The sequence below is a fragment of the Haemaphysalis longicornis genome, unplaced genomic scaffold (assembly GCF_048455015.1).
Source record: "Haemaphysalis longicornis isolate Haplotype H1 unplaced genomic scaffold, Haemaphysalis longicornis Haplotype H1 scaffold_3, whole genome shotgun sequence".
Classification (NCBI taxonomy): Eukaryota; Metazoa; Arthropoda; class Arachnida; order Ixodida; family Ixodidae; genus Haemaphysalis; species Haemaphysalis longicornis.
Genome location: NW_027526335.1, coordinates 20,646,058 through 20,671,015, shown reverse-complemented (window position 1 = coordinate 20,671,015; position 24,958 = coordinate 20,646,058). Strand labels below are relative to the sequence as shown.

The 24,958-nt window shown below is 45.2% G+C and overlaps 2 protein-coding genes and 1 non-coding gene across 6 annotated transcripts in view; 1 reads left to right on the top strand and 2 right to left on the bottom strand.

Moving 5' to 3' along the window:
- The window catches only part of LOC144174100 (dual specificity tyrosine-phosphorylation-regulated kinase 4-like), a 148,639-nt gene extending 128,929 nt beyond the window's left edge, over positions 1-19,710 (top strand). For all 4 annotated transcript variants that reach the window (XM_077702550.1, XM_077702551.1, XM_077702549.1 and 1 more), the window contains exons 5-13: positions 85-221; positions 1,699-1,839; positions 2,731-2,869; positions 6,616-6,738; positions 8,129-8,321; positions 9,885-10,014; positions 11,620-11,748; positions 12,791-12,906; positions 14,994-19,710. In XM_077702550.1, coding sequence (XP_077558676.1) covers positions 85-221; positions 1,699-1,839; positions 2,731-2,869; positions 6,616-6,738; positions 8,129-8,321; positions 9,885-10,014; positions 11,620-11,748; positions 12,791-12,906; positions 14,994-15,100 — 1,215 coding nt within the window. In that variant the 3' untranslated portion in view covers positions 15,101-19,710. The remainder of the gene's footprint in view (positions 1-84; positions 222-1,698; positions 1,840-2,730; positions 2,870-6,615; positions 6,739-8,128; positions 8,322-9,884; positions 10,015-11,619; positions 11,749-12,790; positions 12,907-14,993) is intronic.
- Trnal-caa (transfer RNA leucine (anticodon CAA)) lies at positions 564-679 on the bottom strand. The gene is made up of 2 exons: positions 642-679; positions 564-609 (listed from the first exon to the last, which is right to left on the bottom strand). It is a non-coding gene; the product is annotated as a tRNA-Leu (tRNA).
- LOC144174101 (putative peptidyl-tRNA hydrolase 2) overlaps positions 6,631-24,958 on the bottom strand; it is a 36,801-nt gene continuing 18,473 nt past the window's right edge. The window contains exon 6 of the mRNA XM_077702554.1: positions 6,631-6,767. Coding sequence (XP_077558680.1) covers positions 6,762-6,767 — 6 coding nt within the window. The 3' untranslated portion in view covers positions 6,631-6,761. The remainder of the gene's footprint in view (positions 6,768-24,958) is intronic.

Below are 24,958 nucleotides of genomic sequence, written 5' to 3'. Positions count from 1 at the left end.
CTATAGAAACTATACCATACACTCTTGTAATTTATAAAGCGCCCGTCATCAAGACTCACACGGTGCCCGTGGCGTCATGTGCAGGTGATGCACGACCACATCGCGTACCGCTACGAGATCCTCGAGGTCATCGGCAAGGGCTCGTTCGGCCAGGTCATCAGGGCCTTCGACCACAAGACCAAGGAGCATGTGGCCGTCAAAATCATCCGCAACAAGAAGCGGTGAGCAAGTTTGAATGCGTTGCCACATTCAAAACCGCAAATAGGGGCGGTGGGAGTGACACGCAGCGTTGCTTGATTGTGGTAGTTTCGATATTGATCTCAAGTGTGAGGACCCCCCTTCCTAACGCCGCCTTGATTCTCCGCCTGCTGTGGGCTTACATCGCTGCCCGTAACGCAACGATATGCAGCGCCACAAATTTGCCCGCGCCGTCGTGGCCGCCAAAACCCACCCAAAGCTTGTAGAGCTTGTACACGTTGAAGTGAGTTGTGGTTCAACACCTTGCACAGCTCTAAAGGCAACACCAAAAGTAAATTGCTCAAGTAAAAAAAAAAAAAAAAATGTGTCAGAAGTGGGATTCGAACCCACGCCCACATTCGTGGACCAGAATACCCGAGCCCTTACAAAGGGCAAGGCAGAGCCTTGAGTCTGGCGCCTTAGACCACTCGGCCATCCTGACAGCTGTTCCGAAGAGCGGTAATAAGCGAACAAATCGATTCATAGCACTATTTTTATTTTTACTTCTGGCTAGTACTTAGCGAAGTCTCTTCTTCAAAACCTGCGCTTTGAATTACTGGCAACCAGGAAAGGATGTTGTGTTGATGACTTCGCAACAATGTATAAACCAGCTTACAATTCAAAGTGTTTCGCTTATCTCTATGGTTTCGCTGAAATCCCATAGAAAATCGCTACGAAACATACGAAAACGCACAACTGGCACAACTGGAGCAGTGGAGCAAGGTAACCACACGGATCTTGTAAGCGTGCGCGCGACGATTGAAAAAAGTGAATCAAAAGCGGCTCTCCTAGTCGGTAAGATATGTAAAAAATAAACTGAGTGCGTGTATAGGATCGACAATGATGCATTTAAAACCTTTATTCCCACTCAATTATCGCAAACAGCAGCCTGCCGCAGCTAAGCCACCTAAGCCAAATAGCAGTGCACCAATAGTAAAGGTGGCGCCGCCTGACGGCGGTTTGCCTCAACAATTTCTTCGCGCGCACTTTGAACTTGTCTAATTTTTTGGTGGTTCGGTGTAGTGGTACGTAGCGTTTTAACCTTTTACACAATCTTCATTTCGTTTCTGTCATCATGAGGAGGACGCAAAATTTTCTGACGAATGATAGTAATAATACTTTTATTCGTACTCACGGCTGGTGTAACCTGGCGCACAGGGCCGCAAAAGGCAGGACCAGGAGGCGTGCGTAACCAACCATTTGAATTTGTGGATTTCTCGACGTGTAAGCGAGTTGCCTCACTCCAGGTTTACTAGTTACTGACCCACTAGTTTTGCTTCGATCATATTTGCTAAGCGGTTCTTCAGTATCCCATTTCAAAATTTTCTTATAACGGTTTCCAAATAATACGTTTGAAGCTGGAAAACCAGCAAGGCAATTGGGCGCCACACAAACCAAACTAAACTGTTACGCACTAATAGTGATGGGCACTGATGGCACGTTTCGCCACCTTCGTTTCAGGTTCCACCAGCAGGCCCTCATTGAAGTGAAGATACTGGAGCACTTGAAGAAGAAAGACAAGGACCAGTACCACAATGTTATCCACATGTACGACTACTTCTACTTTAGGAACCACTTGTGCATCACGTTCGAGTTAATGGGGTAAGTGCGTGCTCTTTTCTCTCAATGTGAGGGCAAAGCCCGAGGTCTGCTTCATAAAGTGTGCGCTGCAGAATTCTGATTGTCGATAATTAAATGTTATCAGGTTTACCACTCTGCATGCCTCAGAATTGTCGATAATTAAATGCTATCAGGTTTACCACTCTGCATGCCTCAGAGTTTTGCTGCTGGCACTTTAGAGATTGGAAAGCTTCAATGAACGGACACCGGAAGACGTGAGTTATCTGAAATTTTAACTTTACCTGCGGAAATTCAAGGCAGAGAGTCGCAAGAGGCTGCAAGATACCACCCTGGTGGGTGAGGTGATAGCTAATAAGATCTATGCTAGCATGGCCCTAACCCCTCATGTAGCACATAAACGGACCGACGGAGCCAGCTCGCATATCCAACGCTACACGTGTATTGTGACAAGACGTGCATCCCTAGCCTATATCATTTGATATGGCACTATGCACACTTAACGGCTGGTCGCAAGCCACTATTGGACCTCGGTTCTCCACCCGCAGATGAAGAAGCACATTTGCAACGCGTTCAAGAGGCCCCCTCAACGCTAGAGAAAATGATTGAATACTCACTGACCGGTGGTCTCTACAAGTTGGTGATAACCTGGACCGACTCCTGTCATAAACGTAGCACCTATCTCTTCACGAAATCTGCAAACTATGTCTTCACAGAACCATAGACTTTGAAATTCTATCCACCGTTTCAAGTGATTGAACCTTGAACAGTGTTTTTTTTTTTTTTTTTTTCGATTATTCCCTCCCTTCCTTCGTGTCCCTCTCCTTCCCCAATAGGGCATTCATGCCGCCTCTGATAATAAAGGGATTCCTCCTCCTACAACATATGGTCGCACCTTTTGTACAAATGTTGCAGAATGAACTTATATGAGCTCATCAAGAACAACAACTACCAAGGCTTCAGCCTCAACCTCATCAGAAGGTTCGCCTATTCCCTCGTGCAATGCCTGCGGCTACTCCACCGAGAGAAGATTATACACTGTGATCTCAAGCCTGTAAGTAGTCGCGCCTTCATTTTATTTATATATACAGCTGGCCAGCATTCAATGGTGGGTCTGCCTCAAAGTATGAAAATTATGCAAACAATACAAAATCAGCATAAAATGAGGTAGGGGCCAATGGATTACGAGTGTGATTAATGCACCGGGCAAAGACCCTTGAAAAGGATACTCATACAAGCATGCTTGTCCTCCTTTACTGTCATCGATTTTTTTCGCTAAGGCATTCAAAAACTATGAGGTGGGTTGGTAGGCTATCTACTGAGACAAGGCGCCACCTAATAGCTATATGTGCCTTCTTTTATGCTACTTGTGCGTCCACATTTAACTCGACCAACACTAATAAACACCACTGCATGCAAGTTTTCTATACATGGTTCGCTTTATAGAGCATTGGGCACTTTGAACATACCTTTTCTTTCATCTTAGCCTTTCAGAATGGCGCAACCTCGCGGACTTGTTTACCCCAAGTGTGAGCCAACTAGCAGCTCAGCCTCTATGGCATTTAAAAAGCATGCAGCGAGTGTGTGAACTGTTCAGGTTAAAAATATTGATTAACAGAGATAAGGTTTCATAAATAACTTATTGCAGCAATGTTCCTGGCTATCATGCAGTGTCCTCACGCCACTCTCTGACTCCTAGATTGTGCCAGGTGCCAGTAGAAAACAACTAAACTACATAATAATGCACCTTGTTTATCATCATGAACATGCACATAATGCTGCCCTGTGCATTCTGTGCAGGGCAATAATGTTTTTTCCTGAAACAGGCAAAAATCAGCGTTTTACCTTGAAACACACAACACATAGAAGTTGGAAAAGGGCTATGCAACTGGTCGAGACTTAAACTTATACAATATTTACTATGAGAGCTTACACTAGCAAAGTTCTGCATGTCCCAAAACCCAAGAAGCTGCCATGCAAGATGAAGCAAACTGCACATCCCTAGCTATACGCTTAGTTTGTGCTATTTATAAAGGCCAGGATTTATTTATTTGTTTATTAATTAAAATACTCTCAAAGCCCAAAGGCGTTACAGAGAGGAGTGGGTGACAATTTATACAACATTAGTAACAGCCGTTTTGAATGATCTTGGATCCAGAAGACTGATGATGGAGGTGGGAAGGTGGCAGGTCTTGGGCATGAGCGAATAAAAGTAATTGTTTGCGCGACAGTTTGGAACCCCTCCTCTGTTCCTGTGGTCGTCACGTGCTGAGTTGCAGGAGGAAGCAGCAGTGAGATCCTGTTACAGAATGGTGTTAGTAAAGTAAATCTTATGAAATAAGCACGAACGCGCAATTTTCCTTCTAGTAGCAAGGTCACCGAGTTTAAGAGCAGGTTTAAATAACGAGATGCTTGCGGTTCATGAGTAATTTGTTACAATGGATCGAGCACCGCGGTTCTGAATGAATTTGAAAGATGAAGACAACACCACCATATGAGGGCCCCAAATCGATGAGGCAATTTTAATTTTGTTCCTACAAGAGCTTTATATAGTAAAAGTCTTAAAGACGCTGGAGCGAGAGAAAAATCACGGTGTTAGGAGCCAAGAATGCGACTAGCATTATTAGTAACATAATTAATATAGTATTCATGCCATTACAGAGTAGTGCTAATGTGAATGCCAAGGTACTTATAAGAAAAGACAGAAGATAATTGCACATTGTTAAGTTCGTACGAAAATAGGTCAGATGGGCTATACTGTTTTATGCCAGAAGAAATTCTCATTATTTTACATTTGTTAACGTTAAGTTGCATAAGCCAGTTATGTCAACTTGAAGAGAGACGGAATCCTCCGGATTAGTTATTTCACAGTCAGTCATGCAATCATCGGCAAAAGGTCTAACTGTAAAAGAAATTTTGTTAGGAAGGTCATTAATATAAATTAGGAAAAGTAAGAGACCTAACACATAACCTTGTGGTACTCCAGATGTTATGTGTTGCATAGATGAGTCGCAGTATTGTTAGCACTTTCGTATTGTGTTCGGTTAGGCAAAAACGCTCTGTCCACTTGATTAAGCTGCTGTGCATGTTTTAAGAGCACTTAGTTTTAACAATAGAAGTTGATGGGAAACTGAGTCGAACGCTTTTCGAAAATCCAGAAAAAATGCAGCTGACAATGGCACCCTGGTTGGTTATGGTAAATAAATCATTAGTGAAAACTAAAAGTTGTGTTTCACATGAAAAATGCTTTCTAAAACCATGCTGGCAGTCATCTAAAAGTATGTTGCCTTCGAGGAAAGTTATTAAATTGGAATTTATTATGTGTCAAGCAGTTTGCAGGGGATGCTTGCGAGAGTAATGGGTCTGTAGTTGAAAGGGTTGGAGGTATAACCTTGCTTCAGAACCGGCACCATCCTTCCCACCTTCTAATCAGTCGGCAGCATGGAAAACTAAAAAGATTGCAAAAAATGTTTTGACAATTTTAACGACGAGTACATTTTGGTTAGCTTCAAGAATTGCACAGTGATCCCATGAGCACGGGGGGGAGGACACCTTTAAATTTTGAATTAGTTTACTAATTCCAACCCAATCAACAACAATTAGGTCCATGGGTGGAAAAAACACATTATCAACCTTGGGTAATGAAGTAGAAACGTGATTACAAAAAGAAAGAACAAAGGCATTGGGCAAGACAACACAACACCCATTCGGTGGTATCGCACTATTATCATGATCACACCAACCGGATCGTTTCCTTCTTAGATCCGTTCACTGCAGAACAGAATTTGCAAAGGTTAGTATGTAGGAAAGATGGCAAAGGTTTAGTGAAAAAGTCGAATTTTGCTGCCAGAAGTGCTCTGGCCACCTTTCAACACTATCAGATGATACTGCGCTTTTTTTGATAAGCATTTTTTTTTTTTGCGCAGCCGGTTGAGAGAGGAGGTGGACCACAGAGAATGAAAAGATGATCAGATTGTGCGCAGAGGAATAAATTTATTAGTGATAGATTCTACAAGATTTTTAAATGCTCACCAGTTTTCTTCCACAGTGTGCAAGAAAAAGCTACGCAGATAAACTCAGTGAAACTTTCCATTTCTGCATTGATTAAGGCCAAATCTGTCCTTTTATAATCCCTTAGGGCTTTAGCAGAAGCTGCTTGTTTTGTGGCCAATCAGCACACCCCCTCTACTTCTAGAGTTACGGTCAGACCTGTAAAGCTTGTATTCGCATTAAATGTGGAACGCTTCACTATCATGAATCTTGCTGGATAACCCCATTTCCGCGAGCACAATTTTAGCAACGCAGTCATTGATTACTGAAGACAATTCATTACGTCTGCTTATTACGCTGCGTATCTTAGTAAGAAGGAAAGAAACCTTACGTTCCACCAAACTACGATTGCTACTGTGGGATGATTACTATGACGTGGATGTGCTGGTGTTGGGTTGAGAAGTAGTGTTATCGATTGGCGATACAGGATTAAGGCGTCTAAGACAAGACAGGATTACACAGGATAAGATAAGACAGGATTAAGACAAGAAGGACCTGTTACACCTTCAATCCCGACATAGTTTGCCAGCTTTGCAGCCTGAATACTTTCATCAATAGATCCACACAATTCCACTTTGCACGACATTTTTTTCCTGTTCATAGTTTCCTTCACAGCACGCTCATTTACAAGATACGAGGGCAGCTTTCGGCCACAATTGGCCAGCTTCTGATGTTTGATTGCCCCCTTGAAACACGTACTCTGCTGGGATGTGTAATCCCACTGTGTTCCTGTTATTTGCCCACCTGCAGGAAAACATCCTCCTCAAGCAGAGGGGCAGCAGCGCACTGAAGGTGATAGACTTCGGCAGCTCCTGTTTCACGCACCAAAGGATCTACACGTACATCCAGTCCAGGTTCTACCGCTCGCCAGAGGTCAGTTCTTATCACGTCTCTTTTCATGCCTGGAAGAAAGCACGCAAAATGATGTTGGTGAGAGTGCCGCAGGATGCTCAGGCATCGCACTGTTTAGCAGACATGTTCATCAGTGACTTCGCATTTCGGTGTCCTTGACCTTTCATATGTCAACCAACTCTTTCCCTAGCAAAGGCCAACTGCTTCCAACAGCCATGTCTTCTGAACCACACCCATCTTTACGTGGCCAGTAAAATTAAATTAAACAAAAGTTTCTCATTCCCTGCAACACTCAGTGCTATCTTGTGAGTTGTACATGCAGTAGGGTGAGTCGACATACAAGTCACATTCATCAGGTATGAAACACAGAGCCTCTTAAAAGTGACACTAAATTCATCCTAAACTACCTCCCCCCCCCTTCCTCCCACTGCTGCACTCATTGTTTGCAAAATACTAAACATCCCAAAACCTCTCCCAGGAGAGACCTGGCTAATGTCTGGTTGCTGAGAGCTGCATCCAACTAGCCCACGCAAGCTCGTAATACAAGAGTTAATGCGCTAAATGCCACCACTGCTATTTTGAGGCCTGGCTCTTCAGGCAAGTTATGCGCAGTGCATGACGACAACTAATTTCTCGAGGCTTTAAAGAAGAGCACAGTTGCTCACTTCACTGCTGCCTGTGAAGACCAAGTAAAAGTTCGGTTTATTCGAAAAATTCCCACATCATGACAGCAATCACGCTAATCCGTTGATTTGATTTGATTGATTGTAGGGTTTAACGCGCCGACGCAACGCAGGCGATGAGGCGCGCCGTAGTGGAGGGCTCCGGATTAATTTTGACCACCTGGGGATCTTTATCGTGCGCCGAAATCTCGTACACACGGGCGTTTTTGCTTTTCGCCTCCATCAGAAAAGCGACCGCCGCGGCCGGGAATCGAACCCGCGACCTCGTGCTCAGCAGCGCAACGCCTTAGCCACTGAGCCACCGCGGCGGGTAATCACGCTAATCCAAACACAAACTTGAAACAATTAAGCTAGATAATAAGGAAACAGATGAAAGAGTAGCAGCCACTCTCTCAGACTGCTCCTACGACTTCACTATGGACTAACTTTTACATCTTTAACAGCCATTGGTAAGAGATATCGTTAGTAATCATGATTGTGTGATTGCCATGCTGCGTCTGCTTTAGTTTGATCTCACTGTTTGAATGCTACTATGGAGTTGGCACGCTGATTACTCTGTTTTTGGTACTAATGACGTCACTCCTGACACAACAGCAGTAAATGAGAAACTTTTTTCTGTATTTGTGAGCTTTTTTTCTATAGAAAAACGTTTTGTTGGGGTAGGAGTGAAGTTGGGCCAGTTATCAGAGGCGAATGAAACAGGGCCGATGATCCCCCTGACCGAGCAGGTGATCCTGGGGCTGCCGTACGGAACGGCCATCGACATCTGGAGCCTGGGTTGCATCCTCGCTGAGCTCTACACGGGTTTTCCCCTTTTCCCGGGCGAGCACGAAGCTGACCAGCTGGCGTGCATCATGGAGGTGCTTGGCGCTCCCCCGGCCGCCGTGCTCGAGCTGGCCTCGCGTAGGAGGCTCTTCTTTGGTACGTGCAGCGTCCGCTCGAACGTATTTTGCCCCCAACATTGCAGGCAGGTGTGCAGATATGCTCGGTGAATGTGTGGCATGTGTAGACTTGTTGAGGTGTGCTTCAGCTGGGTACAAACCAGCGGCTACACATATACATTGCGCAGCTTGTTCTCACATGCCTACAGGCACCAATTGGCCTAGACTTGGTGAACGAGTGATTCAAATAAGTCATTTCGATCAGTCAATCAATTAATCAACTAATCAATTCAATCGACAACTCCTGAAAATGAAATTTTGTGCACCCGTGTGGACATTCATTAAACATGCCCACAAATTTGTGCATACCCATGGTGAGGTTGGCCATGGCTTGACAAAACGGTTAACAAACTGAATAATTATAAAAAATTCCCATGAATTACAACTAATTGACAATTCCAATCTGTTGATTTAAATCTGTGATTACCGTATAATGCGGAATATAGGTCGAGATTTTTTACAGAATAATTTGCCGAAAAGTCACCCCTCGACCTATATTGCGGTCATTTGGCAGTTGTCATCTGGCGACCGGGCAGCCCATCGAGCCCATCCAAACCCCAAAGGCACCATCGCCACCACCATCAATCTCGGACACGACGCCATCTTTGTTTTGTTGCTTCTCTCGCGGTCGGCGAGTGTGTGCGTGCTATTTTCTTCTTGCTCAAAATGAGTTTAGGCACTTGGTGCCAGTTCACAGCAGCATTTAAAGAAAGGGTGGGGGTTTTCCAAGGCCAATGACGCGTCTGCCTTGTGCCAGTTCGGTATCACCAAGAAGTGTTGCTAGCGGCGTTAGCTGAAGGGGCAGCTCTGGGTATGCAACGCTCGGACGACCTCGCTTCATGGGCGCTGCTCTGTGCACCTGTGCTGCTGTACAAAGGGGCAAATTTCGTCCGCTAGCGTCGTGCGATGTCTCTACGAATGGATACCCCAAGATGTTTGCTGACCGCCTGCACAGACTGGCTGTCGCTACGGTCTGCACACGAGTGTCCCATGCTTTGCGCTCGCTTCACGATGACATGGTCTTGCAAATGTTTAAGAAGTGCTGCATAAGCAATTCCCTGGACTGCACCGAGGACGACCTGCTGTGTGGGCGACAGCGAGCCACAAGCACTCGTCCGACGATACTTCAGATGGTTTTAAATGAGTAATCTGAGACGAAACAAGTTATAGTCTCAATAAAACAATGGTTGGTACCTAATTATTTTTTTTGCATTTTTCGGCGACAAGGTAAGGGGGTCGACCTATATTCCGCCTCGACCTATATTCCGCATTATACGGTAGTTCACTAGACAGTAAAAATTTAATTGCTGCTCCACTTTGCTTGTACAAAATCAAAAGTTTGCTTGTCACTATTCACATATCACCAGGGCGAGCATATGGCTAAGATATTGCACAGCTAAAGTGGTTTTGTGTCAGGTGAAAACAGGTGGCTACTTATCTCCTTCAATTTGAGCTTCATGTTTATGTGCAAGATATTTAAAAAGGAAAGGGAAAATAGAAGGCGTGTGTTCATTTCTTGTTCTCCACCTTTCTTTGGCCGCAGATTCGAAGAATGTTCCTCGTGTGGCTCAGAACAGCAAAGGAAAGAAGCGTAAACCCAATTCCAAAACGCTGGCCGCTGCTTTAGGCTGCAACGACGAGGAGTTCGTCGATTTTCTCTCTCTCTGCCTCGTGTGAGTACTGGTCCTTATTTATCTTCCCCTACCGTCTTTTTAATGCTCAACGCACTTTGAAGTAGCACTGTTGCACTGCCATTTCACATATTCCCAGTTCGTCACATGCACGTGCAGAAGACGTGCAGAGTGAGAAAGTACGCAGACAGTTACCGATCCGGTTATTGACGCAACTTTGTGCAGAGTATTGCAATAATATACCAAAAAAATGAAGGAAGCCCACACCAACGTGCAAGACTTGAAGGTATCGAAGTTGTACGCAACCTTCACGACCATCAAGAAGGTTTAAGTCCACGATTGCAGCCGATTTGCTTCTTTGCTGCCTCAACGACCTTTCCTCCGTCATTGTTGCTATAAGTGTGAGCTTTCATTTTTTGGAAGTGATAATCATTGGATATCACTTCGGAGGGGCGCACGCTAGGACGTGTCTTTCTCATTCAGAGCAAGTGTTGCCACAATTACGGTGGACGCTGTAGTCTTTCTCGTTCCTAGCAAGTGTTGCCACAATTACGACAAACGCTGGAGGTTTTTATTTTAGATGCAGAGCATCTGATTCACTCGCCTTGTCCCTCCGGCGTCGTCGTCGTCGTCGTTGTCCACCCCTCCCCCATTCTCCTCGCCGCGCCAGCTGCGCTCTCCGCCGCTCACCCCCTCTCCTCTCCGATAGCGAACACTCTCTCGCGAGGTGCATTGGATTGGATTCGATTGGATTGGAATAAAGTGGATTGTGTTGCGTCATAGCCGCGGCACGTTGCGTCATAGCCGCGGCAGACGCGCTGGGGCCGGCGCATGTGCAGTACTCTCTCTTCCGCGGTTTCCTCTCCTTCGGGCGCGCTGCGCATATAACCGGTGTGCCGTTCTCCGGCGAAGCAACATCCACGCTTGGCTCAAACACCTAGAGTTCACGTCGCTTTACAAGTACGCCAACTTCGTCATCGACTGGGACCGGCTTACGCAGTCCCCTCAACGTTATGCGCGCTATAAAACGCAGTCCCTTCGCCGCTCCGCCTATGCGTCGCATCTACACAGGGGTTCCCGCGAGGGGAGGTGGGAGTTGCTTTTTTTTTATTTATTTTTTTCCAATGTGTGCCAATCCCCCTACGTGGGTATGCTGTGCTTGCACAAGTACGCCAAGGGCGCTGGGCGGTCGCCCCGAGGCACACACACACACACACGAGCGCTCGGCATTTTCTTGGCTTTGTTAACTGCCGGATGGTCGTCGCGAGGCCCTATTTGTAACTGCGGACACGAAAAATTACAATTTTCTAAACAGCTTCGCTGTAAAAAGAAATACGAGATGTCCAGTTCAAAATAATTACTCTCTAGGTGAACTGTATTCGGTGAGGTAAAAAATGACACATAACAACAAAAAAAGCATGACTAAATTTTTGTGTGCAGAATATTTGTAGAGAAAGCATGTCAAATACAGACGATTCGCAAATTGATTATATACAGATGATTGGGAAATTGATCACTGAAACACAGGGACTGACTGGTTGCTTGACCACTACATGTATCAGGTCACGTGTATGCCAATATTGCCAGTGTGTGCTTGCGGACACAAGCAACCAGCGACGGACATGCTCATCCTTTCCCACGTCACAGGTGGAACCCCGAGACCCGGGTGACCCCTGACGAGGCACTGAGGCATTCCTGGCTGGCCATGCCCAAGGACTCGAGGCAAATGTACAAGACAGTGCAGGCCATCACGGTCAAGGAAACAGAGACTGGCAAGTGTGGACAGCATGTTCCCTCATCAACTTTCCGCTTTCTCCCAAACAATGCACAGCCACACCCGTAGCACTGAGGCCTTAAGCTGGTGTGGTTTCCCAGGTAAAAAAGAGCCGTAATGTTTCTTGCACAATCCTTTTGTCACTCAAGGACACTCCTTTTGTCGACTCAAGAAGTACAGGTCATTATAAGCACATTTGTGCACTAGCATTTGAATGAGAGTCAATAGTTCATTTTTTTTTTTTAACATCCCTTGCAATCCTTTGATGTTATCTAGGAAGGGGAGGTGGAGGAGAAAACTTTATTCCAGCAAGTGGTCAGAGAAGCGCGGTGGCCATCGACCTAAGGCTGGTGGCGGCTCCGGTGGCTTTTTTGACCAGGGCTTCTTGTGTAGTGCAGTCGGAGCTACCCAATGCCTCCCTCCACTGCTCGCTACTGGTGATTAGAGGGAAGGGGTCTTGGGGGCACTCCCATATGGAATGACTTAGTCAGGCGTGCCCCTCACACAGGGGGCATGCTGACGAAGGGAATTCTGTCAAATGGATGTGGTGGAGGCGAGCTCTGCTTGGGAAGGCGTCCGTCTGCAAGAGCCACCAAATACGCGCCAGGCTTATCGTAAGGGATGGATGAGGTGGGAGAAATCGTCAATGCGGGAGGCGGCAGTGCTCTGTTGTGTCATTAAATGTGATTAGTCGGTCTCTGGCAGAGCACACCCTGTGGTGAGGAAAGATACTCACGCCGGTGCAGTGTGCGAGTTCGCGAGCCATAACGCGTGTGGTTTCATTCCCCTCCATGCAAGTGTGGGCTGGGGTCCATATGAGCTCCACTGAGTCCTCTGGTGGATTTTGAGAATTTTGAGCGCCATAGGCGAGATATGACCCCGGGAAAAATTTTGAATGGCCGGGAGACGTTTCATGTACATCATTTCCAGAGTGTCATTCTCGGTGCATAGACTGCAGCTAATCCTGCCTGTTCGCTGCTCGATGCCTTTCTCTTTTGGGAAACGTTGTCCGTCTTCCTCCCTCTTTGTGCACGCTGCAGGCAGTTTGTCGAACTCGTACAAGGTCTACAAGTGTGCGAGGCCGACCGAGCAGAAGATCACGGAGCAGAGGAAAGCCACCACGTCGAGCTGTGATACGAGCGCATCATCCGAGGAGTCGCGTGAGTCCTCAGAGATGGTCTCTATTGTAACCCCAAACTGCCTGCAGAAGAACCACCATTAGGAATTCCGCAAACTTTTTCAGGCCTTTGTGTTGCCTAAAACAAATAGGCTTGCAAATGAAAGGACCCCGCTCTCATAGTGTGGAGCCCTGTGTAAGAGACGGTGCTAAAACGGGCATGCACACCTAGGTATGTAATGCAAACAGAAGTTTGAAGGCATGGCAGTTAAACGAGCAGTCAAGATGCAACAGACACAGCATATTGTCTCCTTTGTGTTCTTTTGCCCTGTCCTCATTCTACTACTGTTCTAACGTGTTCTATGCTTTATTGTCCAATCTCAATCGTGTCACATGGCTTTGTATTAAAGTTATTAACAGCTTGCACATGCTGCTACACTGCCTGGAATTTCTACCAAAAATGCTGTGCTTTGTCCCTGACATGTTAAAATTGTTCTGGAGGTGGTACATGGGAGAGGAAAGAGGAGAAACAGGGTTAAAGAACAAAAGGCAGTGGACACAGTGAACAACCTTGATTGGATAAAAGAAAGCTCTGAGAACCCTCTTTTATTGGCACGTCTGTGCATCATACCATGCTCTATTTAGTCAGTGCTTAGTAACAGGAAGATATTGGTATAATGGGAGACATAGGGGGAGTTGTTTTCTGCCAAGTATTGCCTTCACTGGTAATCTCAAGGAGTTTATATAAAGGCAGCATGCAACTGTGCTCCATTGGAAATGGTGCCATGCCTAAAAAACAAACATGTCACTTCTAATGCACACTGCATTCAACTAAGCAAGGCAGTCAGGAAAGCAAGACAAAATGCGGTGCTCCCTACTATTTTCCCATATCTCCCACACTGGCATCACAGGTGGCACAAACTTGTGCGATTGGCTGGCTTGGGCAAGAAATTAAAAAGGACCACGGGCTTTCGAAACAAACTAACTGTGGTCGAAATTCAAGCTTTTTGTTTATATAGCACTTAAGAAATGGCTTGGGCACGAAAACTTAGGCAAGACAAAGGTACTATTTGTATGATTATAACACATGCAGTCACGACTTGTGGCAGCATGAAGCCTTAAGGCAGATATGTAGCACTATTCCTCAGAGGCTCTTGCAAGCTGGACAACTTCACTTTTGTCTTCCTTTACTTTCGTTCAGTCTTTCCAAGGCAGTGTAGCAGGGATATTTTATTGCAGATCACAACTTCCCTCTCTGCTGTGTCCAAACATAGGGCTTGAATTACGCTTGCAGACTGTATAGCTATGGTGCCTGCTAATTTCTTACGTCTAAGTATACAACTGAAATAATGCTTGCAAATTACATAGTTTACCCTTATTGTTACAAGATGCAGAAAGAATGCCTCGTTTAGCATAAATTGCTGTGCTCCAATTATGTGTGGTAGGGATGGCTGCAAATGCTTTCTACGCATACACAAACAGCAACGAGAGACAATGTTCTATCTATGCACATGGCCAATCCCCCAATGGATAGGCATTATGAGTAGGAGAAAAGCATTGTGCGACTAAATAGTAATGCATTAAAATCACGGATATGCATACAACAGTCTTTCATTGAGCTAATTTGCCACAGCAGCAAAAAAAGAGGGGCAGTGTTAGTGAGAAAATACTGCTCAGGCTGCTTTCTATGACCTGAACAAGCAATAGCTGCGACGAATTCATGTGCTCCAAATCCAGAAATGCTTCAGGGTACCTTTCCTGGTATTAGGGCAAGAGAATTTTTTCCATACATTTGTTTCTCACATCAGTGGATGACACAAAAACAAACACCTTTTCCCGATTTCGTTTTGGCCAAAGGCAACTTTATGTCTACGCACTCTTCTAATACGAGTGACTTAGAAAACTGGGTCTTCATTGTAACAGGCCTGCTGCCCGTGCAATGCAGGCCCTGTTATTTATGTGGTTTGATGGCTCCTCATTGCCACCACTGCATATTCTCATGACTACTAAATCCCACGTACAGTATTGTCCTGCTTTTCGCTAAGCCTTGCCACTTCTTTGTGCCTGTACATAGTTGCTCAAAACACATAACCTGCCCTATGACATGTTCTGTTCCTTCCTGCACAACAGCTGTCTTGCCCAGCACCTCTAACAACTGCAGAAGTAGCAGCAATGGTCACAAGTTCCACGGCGATCCTCTCCAGGACTCCGGCACCTTCCTGCCACCCATCCTGTGACGCCACCTTGGCCAAGGCAGATGATAGCGGGACCGACCAGTAGCATCCATCTCGAAGACGTCGCCGCTGTGTATCAATTACCTGCTGCTGCATTTCGGATAGATGTTCCACCATACAAGAGAGCTTCTTGTTTCCCATTGGCCGACTCCTGTATAAGCGCCGCTTCTCTGTAACTTGCCCAGGTTTAGGGCATGCAGCATTTATGATACAAGGAGCAGTGTACATACCCTGGGAAACAAGGTTTGACTTGGCTGCTTGACAGGTGACCACTTCGACGCACGCGCTGCTAGGCTCCAAGCTGTAGGGGTGGCATCATTGTCTGGTCACTCAATTTTTGACTTATTGACGACAGGGTTATGTTGCACGATATCCGAGGCCCTTGAGCGGCGGATATCAGTTGCGGTGAGACAAGCTTTACATTCGTCTCGGGGACCCTGGTCAATTTTATTGGTGTATAGTGCTTAACCTGCTGTCCTTAAAATTTGCGCCTTTAATTTGAGTCTTAGCGCTAATGTCCTTCCCTGACCTATGTCGCAGGTTATCCGCAAATTTTATGCGGATAAGCCGGCAGCAACGTTTTCGGTTTGGTCAAAATTCCAGTGTTGCGTTACATGTAGACTGCTGAAAAGAGCTTTCTAACACATAACAATCGCAGAAGTGTGTACCAAAAAACCTTTAAGAAAAAAAAACTGTTGGAGAAGCCATTTCCAGCACTCTTCATTAAACGAGGCCTCCTCATTTAGCTTTAAGAGGTTAGCCCCTGGACCATTTACGGAGTCTTGACTTATCGGCACCATTGCAATACCAGCCATTTTCCACGTCCAGCCATTCCTAATGCGTGTTTCCCAATGTAATGTTGACATGTAACAGCACGTTGCTCTTATCAGTATACACACGTGATACAGGGGGACACATGATAACTGTTGCCAAGCCTGAGCGGAAACTGCCTTTGTACACGAAGTTGGTACTCGCATAGCCTTCTGACAAGGTACATCAGCTAGTATAGCTATTGAGGTCTAGGACGTAGTATTACGGCTCCGTTTTAGCAAAAGTGCAGCAAGTGAAAGGGAAGAGCCAGCCATCACGCACAAGCTGCCGCTCTGAGTATTTGTAAGCAACCATACAAATACGAGCATTCCCGAGTGTTTTGAACCGTGGGGTCTCATTGCAGGCAAGCGGCAGCCAGTTGCGTGTGTGGTGTAATGTCTGTAATGCCAGCTGGGTGGAACGTACAATCATTGACTCATCCGTAACACCGATCACGTTCAGTCACTTTTAGTGCATATATGCAAACTATGCGTGTTGCCATGTGACGACGCAACCTGTAAATAAACATATCCCGCGGATCTCAAATATGGCGTTTCCACCGTTACGACGGAGCCACGGGAAAATGCTTTTCAGTTGTTTTATTTCATTTCTGGTGTGCTTTTGACCAATATGCACTGTTGGGAGTAAGTGTTGTGAGGTACTTAATAAACACGAAGGTAAAAGGCGTGGGCAGTTACCTTATGGTGTCAACACTAGAGCTGACGTGGTGCCCACATGCCTGGGGCCTGCTGTAAAGCAAAACCTGTATTATAGCTGTGGCGCTTAAAGTGTGGCGCCTTTTGTTTTTGTGTTGTGTGCTACTACTATGGCAATGTGTTATTCTTTCGCTGCTGCCCTTGTATTTTTTTTTCCCTAACAAACGGGGATTCAAAGTGTGGGAGAGGTATATACATCTCAGAGAGCTTTCCCGCAAGTCTGCATCGTTATAGGAGCCTCTTCTTCTTTGATCAACAGCGCAGTTCATAAATCTGAGCGAAAAAAGAAAACTGCAACGTGAACAATGTTTTTTTGTGTTGCACCGGCTCGAAAGATGGCAAATGAAATTAGACACACATTTTGTCTCGGGTGTCAGGAATGTATGCAATCTTGTATTTGCATTAACTTATAGTGTTCAAGACAAGCTTGACTGGAACGGCACAACTGAAAGATTTTCTTTCAGTGCAAGCACACAGGAACGGGATTTGGCATCTATTCAGCTATATTAGCAAAGGGTGAAGAGCCCTTTCTACGAAAAAAGAAAATTGCTTGTAATCTGGCAAACCAGTAATGTGTCTTAACCTGCAGGCACTTCATTTTTAATTCTCATTAGTACAAAGAGGTAGAAACGTGTTCGAATCATTAATTGCAACAGAACATGGCAATTCGTCATTCACCCTGTGTGCCTACTACTTAAACCTGCACGGCTCTTAAATCACTAAATCCGCACAAACCTCGGAACATTGAGAAATGAAACAGTGCATTTTCAATCGAAATACTTTCATTATTATGATTCCTCCTTTTCAGCCATTAGGAATTGCTCTTGGGTTCACTTCAGCAATGAAAGATTGTTCTGGCTTGCACACGAAGAAGCAATGGCATGAATTTCAATTATATGCCATGTTTTTCCTTTCAGCATGATGCTGTGCACTTTCGGTTCACTTGAGAGCGATCACTTAGAAGGACGTACAGGTTGAAAAAGTTTCAAAAGTTGGAAGTTTTTAATCAATACTAGTAAATGCAACCTTTAGCGAGTACAGTCAAGACAGCAGTAGGATGTACGGTGATTACCGTACACTGGTGATATCGAGTGCACAGATCATGTGATGAAACTGTGGACCAGCAAATCTGCAAGCTGTGTGCACTCGGGTTTTTTTAGCTTAGTACGCCAACAGATGCTTGCAGCTTCACCGCCCTTGCCTTTGCTGAGCAGCTTAGATCGAACTTTTGCAGTTACAGCTCGGGAATGAGGGGAGGCCTTTTCTAAAGTGTAAATACCTCCCGTGCAGAACTCTGTATTTGCCGGTTAATTTTTTGTTCTAGGCAGACACTGATATGGAATACTACATGCTTTCAGACAAACTGACTTGTTTAATTTTTTGTACAGCTTTACTTAAAAACGTACCTTACAGCTTTAATAACTGGCATCATTAGGAACATGAAAGGTAATTTACAGCCATTCAGGCAAGCAACAAACTCTGTTGGAGTAAATTTATCATCCAAATTCTCTGCAGTTCGATTTTATTCAGTTTAATCATTTATCGGTCTGCCCTTTGTTTTTTGGCAATAGGGAATGTCAGGTGTCCGATTGCCCTTCATTTTCATTACAACTGATTTTCCTTTTCAGGTGTGACATACACGGTTTGCGGCATTCCTAACTGCAGGTCTAAGAGTTGTTGAGGTAACTACGCAGTCTATACCGCAAAGCACTTGAAAATGTATGTGAGGCAAACAAGGCCACGAAAGGAAATAACAGTTATAAGTGAGCAGCAGAGGAAGTGGTGAAAAAAAGTGCAGAGATTGTGGTTTCCGCTCTTTGCTCCGTGTACTCCAGCAAATCTAGTCGTGCTTTGTGTTGCTTGATCGTTCTCGCGCATGCTTGTGCACTGTGACCTATTTCCGTTCTTTGGTATCAATTTATCGTCTTGTGACCGAGCTTGTCTGTGCGTGCTCCTTCGGTGTCTTTCGCTCTTCTGCATGTTGTTGAACAAACCTTTTTTCGCACAGCACGCATTGTTGCAGGTTGTGTTTTGCACAATTTTTCGTCGCACATCCAATCCTGTGGCAAGAGCTCTGGGCTCACAAACTTCAGAAGCTCTGCATATTGGTGCGCAAATGACATAGCTTCCAACGAGAACAGCCTGCAACCTGAAACAGTGCCAAGTTCTCAGGAATTTATCCCTCAGCATCAGTTCACCTTAAAGCCAAGTTTTAAAGCAAACAGTAATATAGGCCTGGCTATTTTGAAACTCCGAGTTCAGTCCTCATGACAAGTTTGGCCACTAGAATGTGGCACCTGCCATGGCCCATCTTCAACAATGTGAAGCTTCATTTGCACAGCAGTATGCACTGCCACAACCTTTTCTCTTCAGATTAGCGTCTGTCTGCTATGTGTGGGCAGGGTGCTCATTAGAGCTCTCAGGAGGATTTAACTAGCGACACAAATGTCACAAGAGGAGTTCCTGCCTTTGCACATGGCATGTATTCCAAATAATCTGGTCTTGCGGTGAACTATTTACGGCACTTACTACTGCTAGTCAGCCTCTGGCAGCCTTGGCTCGTTAAATGTCCAAAATCTGTGCTAAAGAACAAAAACCATGCATTATGCATGCCAGAAAACACACCCACTCCAACAAAAAAAAAGGGGGGGCTTGGCATGCATGCAGCCCTACTCCCAAGTGCTGCGGCTATACCTCTATCATCAAGCGGTAACGTTGCGCCATCATATACAACCTTATCTTTATTGCATCGTGCACAGACCTAAAACAAAAGGCTTGCTCTGCCTACCCAGATGAAGCTTAGCTGTGGTCACTCGCGTTTCTTCTCACATTTTTTGTTAGCTGCCCACACGGTGTGATTTGGTGTGTCGTATTTATGACCTGTACTTCCACTTGTTAACTTAGAAGAGTGTACTTCTGACGAAGACCTAATCTATCAAGAGTGATGTCTTGGGTGCCTTGTATGAGAGAAAAAGTAGAGTGGCTAACAGAGAACAGATGAATCTATGGAGTTGGAAGTGACGCGAGAGAGGAAAGCAAGTTGAATCAATGTGCAAATAAACATTGGCTCTGCTCTCTGGTCCAAAACATGTGGCCTCATTTCTTCGCACGTCTTTGTCTACGCCCCTGTGCATGACGTCCTTAGCCATACCACACTATATTTCAGTCTATTGGCAGTTTATGGGCAGCTTATAAGGAATATGACAATTAACAGCTATTGCTAACAGCGCCAAAGGTGCAATAACGCTCGTCAACATAGCCGAAATTGTGCTCACAGAAGCAAATAAGCAGCGAAATAAAAAAATGATACAAAGAGGAAGGTGTCACCGATTCTAAAATGAGGTTTTCCAGGGGTCCTCTTCTAAGGTTCCAGAATTTTTTCACAGATTCTGTAGCGTACAGTAAAATCCCGTGCAAGCGCCCCCACTCATAATCTGAGTATTTGGAGTTTTCGCGTACTACCGAACAAGCACCCTCCCTCCCAACCACTCTCTCACAACCCGAACTATCAAGACCGAAATCCCCCAGGAACTTTTGGCTGCGCTCTCACCTAATCCAAAATTCAATACAAGAATGCATGGCACACCGTAAACATGGCCATAAACCATGGCCATAAATCCACGCAACTCGCCATGCCAATGTGCCCATAGCTTCGTGGCCACGGTTGTTTGTGGTATGCCTTCGTACACAGTTAAGAAAATTGCAGTCATGGAATGGCATCGCCACACTGGAAAAAATATGCACGCAACATCTCGCCACCACGGTACAGGTTGAAAGAGTTGGACAAAAAGTACGAGTGTGTGCTGCAGAAGAACTTTGGCAAGGCCAAGCTTTGACGAAAGTTAAGCAACAGAGCGCCGGTGTTCAGCGAAAGAGTGGATGACACTTTTTTTTTAGTTTATTGAACAAGAAGAAAGCCCAGGGCGTTCTGTGAGCAACAGGCATGTCTGAAAAAACTGTTTAAATATAGCACAGCTTCCAGCTCGGCAACTTTGTTGCATCAAGCCAGTAAATCAAGCGATGGAAACCAGTCTGGCATTACAATGCACCATGCCACTAACGAAAGCCAGAAAGCACCAGAAGATTTCTCGGGGGGGGCCTTTAGCCCAGCCAGGAACACCCTCCAAAGATGGAAGTACACCTCTTTCAATATCTTAAATAATTACCTGATGATGATTAGAATGGACTCTCCGGCTAACAGGACCAACAATATGGTTGGCAAGAACGCCATGCGAATTGCTAAAACTGTTTGCTCCAAGAGGGGCTTCACGGTTGCATTTTTCAGTGCTCTGCACTTTTTTGGGGGGGGGGGTGGGGGTAGTTAAAAATAGGCCCTTGCTTGGTATTTTATGCAGTCACAATACTGCACATGATTATAGGTTCTAATTAGATTATGGTAAAAAATACCACCCAACGGTTTTCTTAACACCATTGCCAGCAGTTTGCACAGCATGTTAGGTGGCATAAACAAGGTTTGAATTTCAGCCCTTCAGACAGCCCACCTCTGATGACCATAAGGATGGGACGAGTATGCCAGAAAATTTGCAGTCAGCTCCGAAATAGAGCCAGACACCATGACTTTTCCTAATTTACTACAGGAACAATGAAAAATAATGCCCCAGTCAGAGTCCTACTCTACTCCAGTTCACAGTTCCATATGAATGCATAGAAACATTTCATCAAACGAAGTACGAGGGTCGTTTGATAAGTGAGGTAAATTTCAATGAGATCATGACAATGAAATATGACGAGTTTGATGGCCATTTGAGCTCACCACTCTGAATATTTTGAAAAAAAAAAAAAAAATTTACTAATGCCACTGTTATCCAGAGCTGCGAAATGACAGTGTGCAAGACTGCAAATACGGTAGGTACCTCAACAGAAAGAGTGCAGAGATCCTGCACGAAGTATTGCACATAAAAGAGTTGTGTGCATGAGAGGTGCCGCGATTGTTGGCTGTGGACCACGGTTCCGGTGCAGGGCAATGCTTTATCACAACCACTCAACCTTTTGTGTCCATTTGTGTCGATGCAGTAAATGTAGATTCCCCATTACACAACCAAGCCAAAATAGAAGTCAGAGCGGTGGAGAGTGCCAGACAAAAGCACTCAAAGAAAGAAAACACCATTTTGCCAACCAGGAAGGCAGTAGCCACAAATTTTTGGTACAGCCAAGTAATAATCCTTACAAACTATGTACTTGCACAATGGAAAAAACAACAGCAAGCAAGTATTCCAGAATGGTTCGGGACTATTGTCGACTCTTGATAATTTGAAGTCGCTTAATTGGAATGTCTGTGTAATTGAAAGTGATGTGGTGGTTGCGGCAATTTTACATGCTCAATATTTCTGTTCTAAAAGCTGGATAATCAATTAACTGGGAGTTATATAGAATAAAAAACGTGCTGAGCCCAAGGTCGCGGGTTCGATTCCCGACCGCGGCAGCCACTGTTCTGATGAAGGCGGAAAGTGAAAACGGCCGTGCATACGGAATTTCGGCGCACGTTAAAGATCCCCAGGTGGTCAACATTAATCCGGAGCCCTCCACTACGGCGCGCCTCATCGCCTGAATAGCATCGGTGCGTTAAATACCACAATTAATTAATCAGAATAAAAAGCATCAAGGTGACTGTCCTTCCTTGATAAAATTAAAAAATTTCCAACACAAGAACAGCGCCATGTACTGCACTGATGTCCGCGCCATCGCAACTGAGGCAGCGCAGTTGATAATGCGGCAGGCCAGTTAAGACTTGCGCCAGCGTATGCATCTCTTATTTGAGGCTCTCAACCTTTTTTTTTTTTTTTTTTTTTTTTTTTTTTTGCGCACAGCGTCTTCTTAACAGTTTGTGCAGTGGACGTTTCAGGCTTCGATCTTAGAGATAAGTCTCAACTACCACGGCAAGCCGTGTCTTATGCATGGTTTGGGGACACAAGTCAAGGTTCTGAACGGAATCAAGAGGGGATACGTGTTGCAGACTAACAACATGCTGTTATTGTGCCTTTTGTTTCATTGGAAGTTCGGTTAATTTGAAGTTTTTTGTGATCCCCGTGGTCTTCGTATTAGCAGCAGTCGAGAGCCCTTCAAAGAGCTGAAAAAATAAATAGCCCACAACAGCGCACAGGAAGTTGTATTTTCACCAAGACAACTCACTGTCTCACAAACTGAGCATCACATTGTCCAAATTTCCTAAATTTGGCTTTGGACTGGTCCCTCACCTTCTATGTCAGCCGCTCTAAAGTGTGCTGGAAATCCCTTCTGGGCTTGTAAATGCAATTAGGAACCCCATTATAAATTTTGTTGATATCCATCACATTGGCAAGCATTTTATTGGCAAAAGCTAACTTTAATGCGCATACTATGCACAGAAGTGAAGTAAAAAAATGGCACCATCTCCACTCCGTGGATGATGGCGAGGGTGCGGAGTACGGGGACTCGAAAGGACATCCGATTTGTGCCCCGACCGTCATTTGATTTGAGCCGTGAGTTGCACCTTGATTATTCCCTAAATGAAACTGCAACTCACGGTTCAAATCGAATTTCACTTGATTTTCGCTTGATGGTGGTGTGCGCACGGATGCACATGGACGGACAATGGGAGGTCCTAAGGTACTCCGCACCGTTACAGGTGAGGGAGTGAGCCGTTTGACTCCGGGTACTGATTCACGGTCATAGCCCAATGGGCAAGGCGACTGACACTAACTCTGTCTGGTCTACCAGACACAGGCTCGAATCCTGCCGGCGCCCATGTGATTTTTTGCGATTGTAAATGCTATGCGTACGGACGTGGGTGGACATTGTGTGATCCTAAGGTACTCCGCACCTAACAAATGTGTCATACACAAAGCCAGTTTCATTCCTTGTCTGCAAGGTTTGGCAGAAACGAGGAGGAAAAATGGAAAGGAGGTCTTGCGGAGACCTTCACAGATACCTAAAATGTGCTCATGGATCCAGTGTGGTCCGCAGACCCTAATTTGAGAGCCACGGCCCTATGTGCTCCAGATTTGGTACCATCTGATTTCTTCTTGTTTGCAAACTTAAAAACCTGGCTTGGAGGAAGGAAATTTTCATCCAATGACGACTTCATTACCACCAGGGATGTGTATTTACCTGCACACCACAATTCCAAATTTTGTGATACGGTTAAAAAGAAAAAATAAAAGCTCGGAGGACCAAGCCTTCAGCCTTCAATAGAGATTCTGCTTTAAAAAAAAGTTTTAGAAAGAAAGGTGTTCAAAGGTACACTAGAGCACAGGAGCAAGTTGGCCTCAGTAGATTACAATGACGCGAGCACAAATATACCACATCCAGCAGCAGCAGTTGCCTATTAACGCAGGAAACGCCAAATGTGCTAAATCAGGTATTGCCACCCCACACACTTTCCTGCACTACAACTTGCGACGTCACAAATCGTGAATATTGAAGCAGGATTGCCGGAACAGCCTACGTGGCACAACTTTAAGATTACCTTGCAATCGGCTACACAACCTGTCTGGCAGTTGGTCGGTATGCTTGGGAGTCACAAAGGCATTTTTTATGCCTTCTCTAAAGAGGAGCACCTTCTTGCCTAAACCTGCTTGAATGACTATATAGGCATTGAATGAGTACATCTTCATGATATATAGTGTGCGAGTACATCTTCATGATATATAGTGTGCGAGTACATCTTCATGATATATGGTGTGCTGTGTTGCATCACGGAAAAATGGTATGGTAACGAGAGAGAAATGCAAGCTTTCATTATTTTTAAGCAAACAAAGCATTGTTTGCCATGCAACAAAAGATGTTTCAGTCATCCAGCCTTTAGCATCCCTTTGCCTTGCATTCTTCATCATACTTACCAAACAACCATCGTATTTCTAAGCAGGGTTAGCATAGCAGTGCTAGATGGCCTTTAGTGATTAGCAAAGTGGGAGAAGATTGAAGAAAATTGTTTCAGTCTTAGCAAAGGCAGATACACTGCACCCATTTGAATCCACACGCACGCACGCACGCGCGCGCGCGCACACACGCGCACACACACGCGCGCGCGCGCGCGCGCGCACGCACACACACACACACACACACACACACACACACACACACACACACACACACACACACACACACACACACACACACACACACACACACACACACACACACACACACACACACACACACACACACACACACACACACACACACACACACACACACACACACACACACACACAGAGAGAGAGAGAGAGAGAGAGAGAGAGAGAGAGAGAGAGAGAGAGAGAGAGAGAGAGAGAGAGAGAGAGAGAGAGAGAGAGAGAGAGAGAGAGAGAGAGAGAGACTTTATTAAGGAAAAGGA